This window comes from Odocoileus virginianus, chromosome 6 (genome assembly GCF_023699985.2).
Source record: "Odocoileus virginianus isolate 20LAN1187 ecotype Illinois chromosome 6, Ovbor_1.2, whole genome shotgun sequence".
NCBI classification, from domain to species: domain Eukaryota; kingdom Metazoa; phylum Chordata; class Mammalia; order Artiodactyla; family Cervidae; genus Odocoileus; species Odocoileus virginianus.
In genome coordinates this window covers 79,348,047-79,361,384 of record NC_069679.1, presented here as the reverse complement: position 1 = coordinate 79,361,384, position 13,338 = coordinate 79,348,047, and the positions used below count along the sequence as shown (strand labels likewise).

Below are 13,338 nucleotides of genomic sequence, written 5' to 3'. Positions count from 1 at the left end.
CACTGGAAAAACCATAGCCTTGACTAGACGGACCTCTGTTGGCAAAGTAATGTCGCTACTTTTTAATATGCTTCCTAGGTTGATCATAACTTTTCTTCTAAGGAGCAAGTGTCTTTTAATTTTATGGCTGCAGCCACCATCTGCAGTGATTTTGGAGCCCAAAAAGATAAAGTCTGTCATTGTTTCCATTGTTGCCCCATCTATTTGCCATTAAGTGATGGGACCAGATGCCATGATCATAGTTTCCTAAATGCTGAGTTTTAACGGATATTATATAATGACATATAATGATAAAGGGAGATCTATACAAGAAGAGGATATTATACTTGTTAACATATACACACCCAATATAGCAGCACTTAAATATATAAAACAAATACTAACAGACCTAAAGGGAGAAATTGATAGGAATACAATAATAGTAGGAGACTTTACTATGCCACTGACATACATCAACGGACAAATCATCCTGACAGAAAATCAATAAGGCAACAGCATTCCTAAATGACATAACACACCAGGTGGACTTCATTGATATCTATAGAACACTATTCCTCCAAAACCCAGAATACACATTCTTTTCAAGCACACATGGACAGACCACATACTAGGTCACAAAACAAGCTTCAACAAATTCAAGAGGTTAGACATTATTTCAGGCATCTTTTCTGACTACAGTGTTATAACACTAGAAATCAACCACATAAGGAAAAACAGGGAAAGAACAAACACATGGAGATTAAACAGCATGCTACTAAAAAACAAATGAGTCAATGATGGGACCAAATAAGACTTCATAAAATACCTCAAGACAAACAAGAATAAAACCACAAGCTTACAAAAGCTATGGTACTCAACAAAAGCAGTACTAAGAGGGGAGTTCATAGCAATACAGGCCTTCCCCAAGAAACAAATAAAAATCTCAAATAAAGAAATCTACCACCTAAAAGAATTAGAAAAAGAACAAAGAAACCTTAAAGTCAGCAGAAGGAAGGAAATAACAAAGATCAGAGAGAAAATAAATAAAATAGAGATAGATCAATAAAACTGTTGGAAGATAGTAAAGGTCAATAAAACCATTTTTTTTAAAGATAAAAAAACATCAACAAACCTCTAGCCAGGATCACCAAGAAGAAAAGAGAGGGGACCCAAATAAACTAAGAAATAAAGGAAAAATAACAACTGGTACCACAGAATTTTTTAAAAGAATTACTATATGCAGTTTATGCCAACAAGTTGGACAAAATGAATGGAAAAATTTCTAGAAGTGGACCTAAAGAAATGAACAAGTTTCTAGAAACATACAGCTTGCCAAAACAGAGTCAAGAGGAAACATAATTGAACAGAATGATCACTATGAGTGAAATAGAATGTGTGAAAAAACAAACAACAAAACTCCCTACAAACAAAAACCCAGGATCAGACAGCTCCAATGGCATATTTTACCAAACAGAGAAGAACTTATACTTATCATTCTCAAACTATTTCAAAAAACTGAGAAAGAGGGAACAACACCCTTTAAATTTACTCTAGGAAGCCATTATCACCCTAATACCAAAACTAGACAAAGACATTACAAAAACAGAAAATTATACATCTTTGATGCAATATTGATGCAATATTCCTCAACCAAATATTAGCAAATCTAAAATGCAACAATATATAAAAAGGGTCATAGAGCATGAACAAGTTGGATTCATTCCATAGTTACCAGGATGATTCAACATGTGCAGTTCAATCAATGTGATACTTCACATTAACAAAAGGAAAGACAAAAACCACATGATTATATCAATAAACACAGAGAAAGCATCTGACAAAATTCAGCATTCACTAATGATAAAAAGTCACCAAAGTGGGTAGACAGGTAACATATATCAACATAATAAAAGTTATTTATGACAAATCCACAGCCAACAGAATATTTAATGATGAAAACCTGGAAGCTTTCCTACTAAATTCAGGAAAAAGACAAGGATGCCCACTCTCATTACTTCTATTCAACATAATATTGAAGTCCTAGCCACAGAAATCGGACAAGAAAAAGAAATAAAGGCATCCAAATTAGACGGGAAGAAATAAAACTGTCACTATTTGCAGAAGACAAGATACTCTATATAAAGAATCCTAAAACCTCCACACAAAAACTATTAGAATAAGTGAATTCAACAAGGTATCAGAATACAAAATTAATAAACAGAAAGCATTTGTGTTTCTTTAACAATAAAATATCAGAAAAAGAAAGTAAGAAAACAATCCTGTTAAAAATTACATCAAAAAATATTTAGGAATACACTTAACCAAGGAGGTGGCTATGTGTAAAAACTATAAGACACTGATAAAAGAAACTTAAGATGATTCAGAAAGATGAAAAGCTATCCCATGTTATTACATTGAAAGAATTAACACTGTTAAAATGACCATACTGCCCAAAGCAATCTACAGATTTAATGCAATCACTGTCAAAATACCCAAGATATTTTTCACAGAACTAGAACAAATAATCCTAAAATTTATATGGAATGACAAAAGACCAAGAACTGCCAAAACAATCCTGACAATACTACAAAGCTAGAGTATCAAAGCAGTATGGTACTTGTACAAAAAACAGACAGTGGAACAGAATAGACAGCCCAGAAATAAACCCACACAACTACAGTCAATTAATCTACTAAAAAAGAATATAAAAGAACATAACATGGAGAAAAGATAATCTCTTTAACAAGTAGTGCTGGGCAAGCAGAACAGTGATATATAAATCAATGAAACTGTAACACTCCCTTACACCATATACAAAAATAAGCCCAAAATGGCTTAAAGACCTAAATATAAGACATGCCACCATAAAACTCATAGAAGAGAACACAAGCAAAACATTCTCAAACATAAATAGTAACAATATCTTCTTAGATCAGTCTCTCAAGGCAAAACAAGTAACAGCTAAAATAAACAAATAAGACCTAATGAAACTGAAAAGCTTTTACACAGCAATGGAAACCAGAGACAAAATGAAAAGACAACCTACAGAATGGGAGAAAATATTTGCAAACAACACACTCAACAAGGAGCTAACATTCAAAATATACAAACAGCTCATATAACCCAATATTGAAAAAATCCAGTCAAAAATGGGCAGAAGTCCTAGACATTTGTCAAAAGACACACAGATGGCCAACAGGCACATGAAAAGATGTTCAACATTGCTAATTATTAGACAGTCAGTTCAGTCACTCAGTCATGTCCGACTCTTTTCTACCCCATGCGTGCCAGGCTTCCCTTCCAACCACCTCATCCTCTGTCATCCCCTTTCCCTCTTGCCTTCAATCTTTCCCAGCATCAGGGTCTTTTCCAGTGAGTTAGTTCTTTGCATCAGGCGGCCAAAGAAAATATGAAATTATTAGAGAAATGCAAACCAAAACCACTGTGAAGTATCATCTCACACAGGTCAAAATGTCTATCATCAAAAAGTCTACAAATAATAAATGCTGGAGAGGGTGTAGAGAAAGGGAACCCTCTTATACTGTTGGTAAGAATGTAAATTGGTGCAGTGACTATCAAAAACAGTATGGAGGATCCTGACAAAACTAAAAATAAGCTACCATATGACCCAGCAATCCAACTCCTGGTATATACCTAGAAGAGATGAAAACTCTAACTTGAAAAGATACATGCACCCTAATGTTCATGGCAGCACTATTTACAAAGCCAAGACATGGAAACCACCCACGAGCCCACCAACCAATGACTGCCTTAAGAAGAGGTGGTATATATTTGTGTGTGTGTGTTCATGTGTGTGTATATATATATCACTGAATATTACTCAGTCATAAAAAAGAATGAAATATCACCATTTGCAGCAACATAGATGGATTTAGAGAATATTATACTTAGTAAAGTAAGTGAGACAAAGAAAAGGAAGTATTATATGATATCACTTACATGTGGGATCTCAAAAAAAAAATCCAAATAAACCTAACAAAACAAAAGTAGATTCACAAACATAGAAATCTAACTAGGGCTACCAAGCGGGAAAGGGAGGGTGGAGGGATAAATTAACAGTATGGAATTAACAGATACAAACTACTATACATAAGCAACAAGGATTTACTGTATAGCACAAGGAACTATACTCAATATCTTAAGCTATAATAGAAAAAAGCTGTAAAAAATACATATATATATAACAGAATTACTTTGATATATACCTGAAACAATATCATAAATCAACTATACCACAAATAAAAATTAGGTGAAACCAGAATATACTTATATTTGGTAGGACTGAAATATATCAGTGCTTTTCATACCTTGAATGAATGCTGTAACTATGCAGTATACTTTATAATAAGACTTTCATTAGGATTAGCAAGTTTGAGATATGTTTCCTCTCAACTTCTGTATCCCACAAAAGAAACCAACACTATTGAACATATATTAGCTGCATGATGCCTATATACACTACATCATTTGCTTTATTTATTCATTTGTCATTATTTAAGAAGATAGAGGCTAAAGGGAAATTATAAAATGATATTTTACTTTAAGCCAATGAGTAGTCTTTTTAGATTTTCTTTTTCCTTGGTATTGTTGCTTAATAGTCATTTGGACAGTAAAACATTTAAATGCTTGGACACACTAAAGTTTGGTGTCACTCTGATCATGGTATATTAAAATTTAGGTATTGAGTTTTTTTTTCCTTTTCTTTCTTTGACACTCAGTGTTAGATATTAATATAAAAATAAATAACTTTTTATTCTCTAACATAAAATATTTTGAAGTTAAAAAAGATTCATTTAGAGGCAAGAGAGCACTACTAGGTTACTATCTAAGTATATGACTGCTATAAAGTATGTATTCACAAACTGAAAATCCAGTATAAATGTTTCATATATAGTATAAGGAGATGATAAAATTTAAAAAGTTATTTAAGCTTTCATGTATAAAGAAAAAGTTTAGATTAAAACAACTGAAATATGATGGTAACTCCAGTCTTACATGGGAGGTTTTCTGTTCACAAATTTTCAGTTTTGTGAAGTCGACAGCTGTGACCTCCAAATTACTCAGACTACCATTTTGGTGAAAGATCAGAAAACATCTTTTTCAGAATTAAACTAGCTGACATATACATATTGTGACTGAAGGCATACTATAGCTAAATGAATATTGGAAAACAATTAATTGGAATGGAATCCGTGATGGTTTCTTAGATGCTAGTCATGGAAGCGGAGCAGTGGTGAAGATGAGTGTGCCGTGCTCAGCTGCCTTCCACTCTGCGCAAAGTCATGGACTATAGCCCGCCAGGCTCCTCTGTCTGTGGAACTTTACAGGCAAGAATGCTGGAGTGGGTTGCCATACCCTTCTCCAAGGGATCTTTCCAACCTAGAGACCAAACCGGCATCTCCTGCATTGGCAGGCGGATTCTTTACTACTGAGACACGTGGGTAAATATGAATCACGGTATTATTGTAATGTACAGTATGTAAAAGGAGGTTGATGCGGAGCCTCCAGGGAGTCTGAAGGTCTTAAATGGAGGCCTGAACTCAGTTTTCCGCCTTTTTAACCCAGTCACTGTATTCTATTATCTTACAGGTCAGATCCAGAGAACTATCATCAACTCCTTTAAGGAATAATTCTGTGGCAAATAAATCTCATAAATTCTTCCCCATGCCCTGTCTGCAATGATCTTAATTTTAACTGCAGAACACTTATCATTCAAGAACATGAAGCGATAAAGAAAATGAGGTGAAAAGTGAGGGATTCCACAGGCAAACAGCAGTATTATATAAGGCACCAGCAAGTCTTAAAATAGAAATGAAAAGTATTGGTTTAACTTTTCCGGCTAAAGGTCACCTGACATTTAAATGAACTACAAATGTTGACAGAATCATAATTTTATATAACGTATAAAGAACACTAAAGGAAATCAACCCTGAATATTCATTGGAAGGATTGACACTGTAGCTGAAGCTCCAACGCTTTGGCCACCTGATGCGAAAAGCCAATTCACTGCAAAAGACCCTGATGCTGGGAAAGATGGATGCCAGTAGAAGACGACGACATCACCGACTCAATGAACATGAGTTTGAGCAAGCTCCGGGAGATGAAAGATGTGCCGCAATCCATGGGGTTGCAAAGAGTCAGACACAACTGAGCGGCTGAACAACATAAAGAACACTATCATTTTCTGTGATTTATTTTTTTCCTTTTGATGCTCCCAAACAAGCAACTCTGCAGGGAACTGAGAAGCAAGTAATGTTCCTCCAATATGGCCTTAGAGACTATATAACTTTGACATTTTGTTCGGCTTCGCCTTTTGAGGATAAACTCCCTCATCTGTCCAGCCTACATTCCCTGTCTCTGGAAATTCCCTATGGACAAAAAAAAAAAAAAAAAAAAGGTACTGTTAAGTTCCACCTTTTAAAACATAGAACATTCTATGTTGTGTGAAATGCTGCTATAAAGGCGGGTGATTAGCTTCCGCAGAGTAGGTCAAATGTCTATTGAGCTGCACCACAAGACAAGAACATTTTCTGCTCTTAGCAGCAACAGGCTGTATCAGTTAGTGGGGGGTCAGACGTCCAATATTTCAGATGTTAATATGCCCTGGTCACGTGGTCAGTGAATTGGGGCAACGTTTTTATAAACTGGGGAGACTTATGCAGTCATAATCCCGGTGATCCGTTTCGGGTTGGGGAGGGAGGGGGTGGCTTTTTCCACTGCCTTGAGAAGTCATTTCAAGTATGTGGGGTTGTAGAGCCCGGACCTTTGGGAAACTTGAAACCCAGAGACTTCGCGGATGTACTGGCGGGGACAACCCATCTGGCTTCAGGTGTCACTGATTCTGTAATGTGTTAAGGTGGGGGGTGGGGGGCGGCAAATCAGCTTTCATCCCTTTTAGGAACTCGGTACCATTCTGCAAGCTAAAGACCCAGCCCAGGCGGCAGGTGCCCACGCCTCCGAACGTGGTATCTGAGCTGAGCTCCTCTTCAGAGATGACTCCGCATTTGAACCTCTGCCCACGATCCGAGCGCGCGCGGGCGGCGGGGTGGGGCACGTGACCGGCTCTCCTCCTCGGCCGTGCCTAGCGGGGCGACCGCCACTACCCCTTCCACATCTTCGAGCCCCTCCAGCGCCAGACAGCGTGTAGACACCCCTCAGGAGGCGGTCCCCCAGCTAGCTATGGACGCCAGGGTTACCAGCACTCATGCCTTTCCTCCGGCAACAGAGAGCCCCTATAAGCCGGGGAAGGAAATGGCAACCCATTCCAGTATTCTTGCCAGGAAAACCCCACGGACTGAGGCGCCTGGTGGGCTTAGACTTCACCGGGTCGCAATAAGGCGGACATGACTGAACGACCTCACTTCACATCACTATTTCGAAGCAGCTGCCCGAGACTTCCGCCTAGGTGCCGACCACGTGATCACGCGAGACTTGGCGAGGCGGCGGGCCGACTTCACAACTTTAAGTCGGCCCCGCCCCTCACAACGCCCTCCACAGGGTTCGACGACGCGGCTTGCGGCGGCCTCCGCCCCGACGCGCCTGCGCACGCGGCTCTCGCGGTGTTCTCGCGCTCGGCCCCGCCCACCGCTGCCCCCGCCCTTTCCGCCCCTCCTTCCCCCCCTCCGCCCTGTCTCTCGGCGGCGGCGGTGGCGGCGGCGGCTCGCGCAGCTCGTTGGCTCACTATATAAAGGGGAGAAGCGGGCGGACCGGACGGCTGGAGCTGCAGCCGGTGGCGGCGGCGGCGCGGGGAGCGGCGACCGGTGGTGGTTTCCCTCCTTGGCGCGGGGGTGGGGACCGGGCAACGCCCCCCGGGACCCCTGAAGGGTCGTGGCCTTTTTTTTTTTTTTAAAAAGGGCGATTCTCGAGTTTTTTTAGCTCCGGGAGGACTCCCCCTCCCTCCGTCCTCCTCTTCCTCCTCTCGCCGCTCCCCTCTCCTCCGTCAGGATCCGATTTTGTTTGAAACATTTTCCCCTCAGTTTTGCGGTGGCTTGGGTCACCCTCGAGTGTTCTTTTTTTTTTTTCCTCTCTTTTTCGTTTTGTTTTCATCTTGTTTCCTCGGGGTGGCCCCCCCCCACTCTTGTTTGTGTTGTGTGTGGAAATGGCGAACTCGGCAAATACAAACACCGTGGTAAGGACGTGGTTCGGTGGCCGGCGGGGGCTTCGTTCAGGCGGCGAGCAACGGCCGGACCGGGCGGGGGCGGGGACGGCGGCGACTCCCCGGCCTCGACTCTCCTCAGCCGCCCGCGCGCGGCCGCCGCTTCCCGCCTCGGGCGGCGCGGGCCGGGGCGGCGGGGCGCGGGGGGGTGGTGGTGGGCGGGCGCCGAGGCTCGCGGCGGGGGCGCCGGCGGCGGGGAGGGCGGGGGCACCGGCCGGGCCTGGGGCCGCCGCGGGGCGGTTGGGCCGGGGCGAGCGCGCGGTCCCGGCCCGGGACACCCCCCCCGGCCGCCAGAAGGGGAGGGCAGGCGGGGAGCCGCCGCTTCCAACCCCCCCATCCCGCCCGCCTGCCCCCGAACCGGCAGGAGAAGGGGCTCCCCGCGAGCCGCCTCAAAAAACCGGCGTCTGGGGGAGCCGGGCGAGTCCCCCCTCAAGACCCACCGCCATCCACTGTTAACGCGGTGGAAGGCGAATGGCTACTCTAGGGGTTACTCTGAGGTGTTCTGGCGGTTGTGCTTAGGGAGCCTTCACTGGGGCCATTTTATGTATTATTAAAAAAAAAAAAAGGACGAAGGTTGAAAAGCACTTAATCTCGGTTCCTTCCGAATCGGTAAAATGGCGAAGGGGAAGCAAACCACCCCCCCACCCCGGTCGTATATACCTCCGACTAGCAAAAGCACCAAAACAAACAAAGCCTCCAGTGGTCCAAAGTGCCCCGCTTTCGCCTTGAAATCTGCCTACTTGCCACCGTTGGTCCCTTTTTCTTTTTTTTTTTTCCCTTACTTGCGATCACGTAGGTTTGCAAAAAGCAGTCACATAAATAACCTTGTCTGTCAGTCACCAACGCAGTGTGATCACGAGGCCACCCCCACTCTCTCTTTTATTTTTATTTTGACAATAAAACACGTTTCTGCCCGGTCCCAAACGCAGACCAGCCCCGCGGCAGCCCGGCCCCGTACCGTTGACGACTCGGGTCGATCCATCATGGCTGCGGCCGCTTACCCTGCTTTTCAGTCCCTGAGCCTTGTGGTCCTCCTCCCTTTGGCTGCCCTGTTTATATAGAGCCATTGCCGCTCTCTAATATAGACTCTGCCAGGATGGGAAGGTGCTTTTCAGGCCTACGTCACCGCCTCTCCATTTAAACACCAGATCCGGCTTTAAATAGTGAGAGCGGCTGAGAGCGGGGCTGGGAGGTGCGTGCTCCCGAGGCGAGAGGCAGGCGCGTGCAGAGCTCACTTTTATTTCTAGGTCCTTTTCTGTCTACTGTAATTTCGTGCCCAGTCGGGGTTGCCTTCGCAGCCGCAAGTTTTTGTTTGGACGTAGCAGCTGGGGGTTGCCTGGCATTGTTAGGGGGAAATAGACGTGCCGTCTTTTATTTTTATTTGTAAAAACAATTTTAAGCTCAGATGTCTAATCGCTTCTGTATATAAGAAGGTACATGCATTATTGTCAGTTATTTTTTTAAAAAGCTTTATTAACTGCTAGCTGTAGAGAGTTTGATTTTGGTAGTATTTTGTTCATCGAGCATTCAGGACATGTTAGAAACACAGCTTCAGTATTTCGTCATGTTTTCATATAATAAATGTTTGAGACACACAGCTTTTCAAAGAAATAGAGAAAGTGCCTAAACCTTCGACGGTAGGATCTTACGTCTACAGTACATTATTGTTAGGGGAATTGTGAGTAATGTGAAGAGGCTTAGTGCAAACTGGGTATTAAAAAATTAAAGTTCTAAGGAGACTGTTTTTGCTGCTTTGGATGTTCATATGGTATGCAGTGTAGAAATTAATCCAATTTATTTTCCAGTATTGTACTAGGAACTAACACTTTTGAAAGAAATTCTTTGTTACTTAATGACACTAATTTACGAGTTTGGAATATCTGGTGTTTGGAAACCAGGACAAACCTCAATTAAAAGGCAAAAACTGGTTCAAGTAAAGTTTAGCATTTTAAATAATTTGGAAATGGCTTTTTTCAAATATTGCCTACGTACTCGCATACTCTGAAAGACAACAGTAATTTGGGTGCTTTTTAACTCTTGAACAATTTAAAATTCTATGTGTACTTAATGATGAATACACATTTCCCTTTAACTATAGTGCATACGAATCCATTAAGTGGTCAGGTTGTGGGTTAATTAAAGCAGAAAAACAAAATCTTAAAGTAGGATTGTTTCATTAACTAGGGAGTGCCAGAAGAAAGCACACTGTACCAATAAATGTGCAGATATCCAAGCAGAATATTTTTAGGGATGAGTAACTTCAGAAACATTAAAACAATTATTTTGCTGAAAAATTAATTTATATCATCAATATGAGATTTACATTACCAATTTAAAATTACACTGCATCTTTATAATGCCTTGAATCATTGGTTAAAAAAACTTTATAAATGTATTTTTGTAATTCAGTAGTTGAATCTTTATAGATAAAGTAATATCCATAGTCAGACTTTCCTTGTTTAGAGAATCAGAGAGACATTTTAAGGAGATACTGTAGAGATGGCAGAAATGACTTGAATAATTTTAGTTCACAGAGGCAGATATGGCAAAATAAAAAGAAAGTGAGTAAGTGGAATAGCAAAGGTGAGAACTCAAATACATTGTTTTTCTGTTACATTGAAAGGGAACAAATAGATTTTAATGGTTGAGGTACATTATATAGAGGAACATACTTGTATTTTTGGCTGGACAAGGACACATTAAGAGGTTTCCCCTGTGATAACAGTATTGCTGATGGAGATGCTAATAAAACTTTTCTATTTGAGGTTTGCTTATAAGAGCAAACCCTTGGTTTTATTGGGTAGCAGTAACTTTTACCTTAAGCAAGATATAAAGTGCAAATAATGACAAAGCATTAAAAGAAAAAGGCTGTTAATAGCTCTGTGTGATAATGGATAGAATTTATAACAAGGTAGTTCTGGTTTTACACTCTGATAGCAAACTTCCTTTTGTCCAGCATGTTTAAAAATACGATACAGGTTGGGCAAATTGTTCTCTTAATTTTTGGTTTTTTAAAAATACTTTATATACTTTTGAAGTGCTTTCACATCTATTCTCATTTTATTTTTTGGCAACTTTCTAAAAGCACCCCCCCCCCCCCCCCAAGTAATGCCAACAATAATAGTTATAATAATAATAGGTTGAAAAATAAGTATCAAGGCTGCTCAGTATTCTGTTCCATGGCAGCATCTGGGCAGCTGTTTTGTTTTAGTCTCTCAGTCATGTCTGACTTTGTGAACCCATGAACCCACCAGGTTCCTCTGTCCATGGGATTTCCCAGACAAGAATACTGGAGTGGGTTGCCATTTCCTTCTCTGGGCAGTAGTAGGAGAGAAATCCTGGAAAAGAGATCATTGTGCCTTGTTCCTCTGAGACTGAGACCTGTTATTGTGGCTATAGGAAAAGCTTTATGGTATAATTTAAAGGTAAAGACTGGGTAACAAAAGCCAAAATCAGGTGATTTTAAATTTGAATACTCATTAACTTGCAAATTACTGCCAGGCAGATGATCACAGGACATAAGACTCTCTGAAGTCTTAAGAGAGAGATGAGGTTAGGAGATATAACCGGTTAAACTAAGTAAGGAATAATAAGAACCAGACATAGCAATCCATAATACTATATTGTTGGGTCCCATTGACTGTTTTGACTACAACAACATAGAAATTATAACTGAAACTTGTATGGGCCTTCTATGTGTAATGATTTTCTGTATTAAATATGAATTGTATTAAATAGTCATAAAACTTTTTGTTAAAATACACAGTCATCAAGTCATTCATTTTAACTAAGGCAAATGATCTTTTTATGATGGCCATTCCTTTAAAGTTACATCTTCTAAAATAAGTTTTAGAGAGTTAGAAAAATGACTGTTGTGTTAATTTATTTTGAATTTGTGAAAACATGTTACCTATTTTAATACGTGAAAAAGTCTTTTTCAGTAGTCTTAAGTTTTTATTTTCCCTTTAAAGCCTAAATTATACAGATCTGTGATCGAAGATGTTATTAATGATGTGAGAGACATCTTTTTGGATGATGGAGTTGATGAACAAGTTCTGATGGAACTAAAAACTGTGAGTTTGCCTTTTTTTTTTTTCCTAACACTCTTCATTCAGAAACTATACTCCCATGATTTTTTCATATGATGACCACTTGACTTTGTTGCAGGAGGCGGTGTAGCTATGTGAAGGGTGCTTATTTTGAATTCCAGTTCTACCATACATTTTTCCTCTGACCTTAGGCAAACTACTTATATTTCAGTTTCCATATATGTCAGATGGGAGTTCGTAGTACTTACCCTTTAGGTTTGTTTTGAGGATTAAATGTAATAACTATCTGAAGTGTTTAGCACAGTGCCTGGCAATAGTATTAGCTATTATTAGTGGGCAGTTTCATTTATGGTCTGATAACTTCATATTTACATTCCTGTAAGGTGTTTTTTTTTTCCTCCTTTTTTTGTTGTCTCATTGTATGGATATTCTAAAATGTGTATGTTGTAGAGATTGAGCAAATGCTTGATAAATTTTGCATTCTGGAGTCAGATTTTCTGTGTGGGCCAAGTATTTGGTTTATCATATATCCTAGTTTGGGAGCTCCTTTTCTGTCTCTTGGATTTATGTGGATTTAAGCAGAAAAATAGATATTTTTATTTTATGTTTTTGTTTTCTTAGTGCTGTAATAACTTGTGAAATCAAGGAGTATTTTTACGTTACTGCTCAGAACCATGGTTATCAAAATATGGTCCATGGACTTTCCCACAGTCTCTTCCAAGGGGTCAATGAGGTGGAGCAATGCCCAAGTCTGAATAATCATAGTATGTCTCTCACATTTCCAGTAAAAGTTGTATTACATGAAAAAAGTGACCAGTTAAACTTGAAACTCAAATGAACAAGTGCTATTCCTTGAGATAACTGCTCCATATGCAGCAGAAGTGCATTGTGCATGCTGCCTATTTTGATGCACTGTTAAAAATATGCTTACTTTTAAGGTTGAAATAAGATTATTGTTGATATTAAGATATTGTTTGATATTCTGTAGTGAGATGTGTTGACATCAGCACATCTGCATACTACACTGAAATTGCATTTTCCAAATAACCAATGCATGATGTTGCAAAATCCCTTCAAAGTTAAAGATAAACGAATGGATTTTAATCTAAGAATATGAAAAGTTAATTAGTATGT

The 13,338-nt window shown here is 40.1% G+C and overlaps 1 protein-coding gene across 3 annotated transcripts in view; it reads left to right on the top strand.

Annotated features, from left to right (window-relative positions):
• The first annotated feature begins 6,729 nt into the window (after positions 1–6,729).
• GTF2A1 (general transcription factor IIA subunit 1) overlaps positions 6,730–13,338 on the top strand; it is a 40,012-nt gene continuing 33,403 nt past the window's right edge. The window contains exons 1-2 of one of the 3 annotated variants that reach the window (XM_020885106.2): positions 6,730–6,829; positions 12,127–12,228. In XM_020885106.2, the coding sequence (XP_020740765.1) occupies positions 6,797–6,829; positions 12,127–12,228 (135 nt within the window). In that variant the 5' untranslated portion in view covers positions 6,730–6,796. Of the gene's footprint in view, positions 6,830–7,639; positions 8,129–9,382; positions 9,589–12,126; positions 12,229–13,338 lie in introns of those variants that run through there. The other 2 variants (XM_020885107.2, XM_020885109.2) reach the window with 2 other exon arrangements.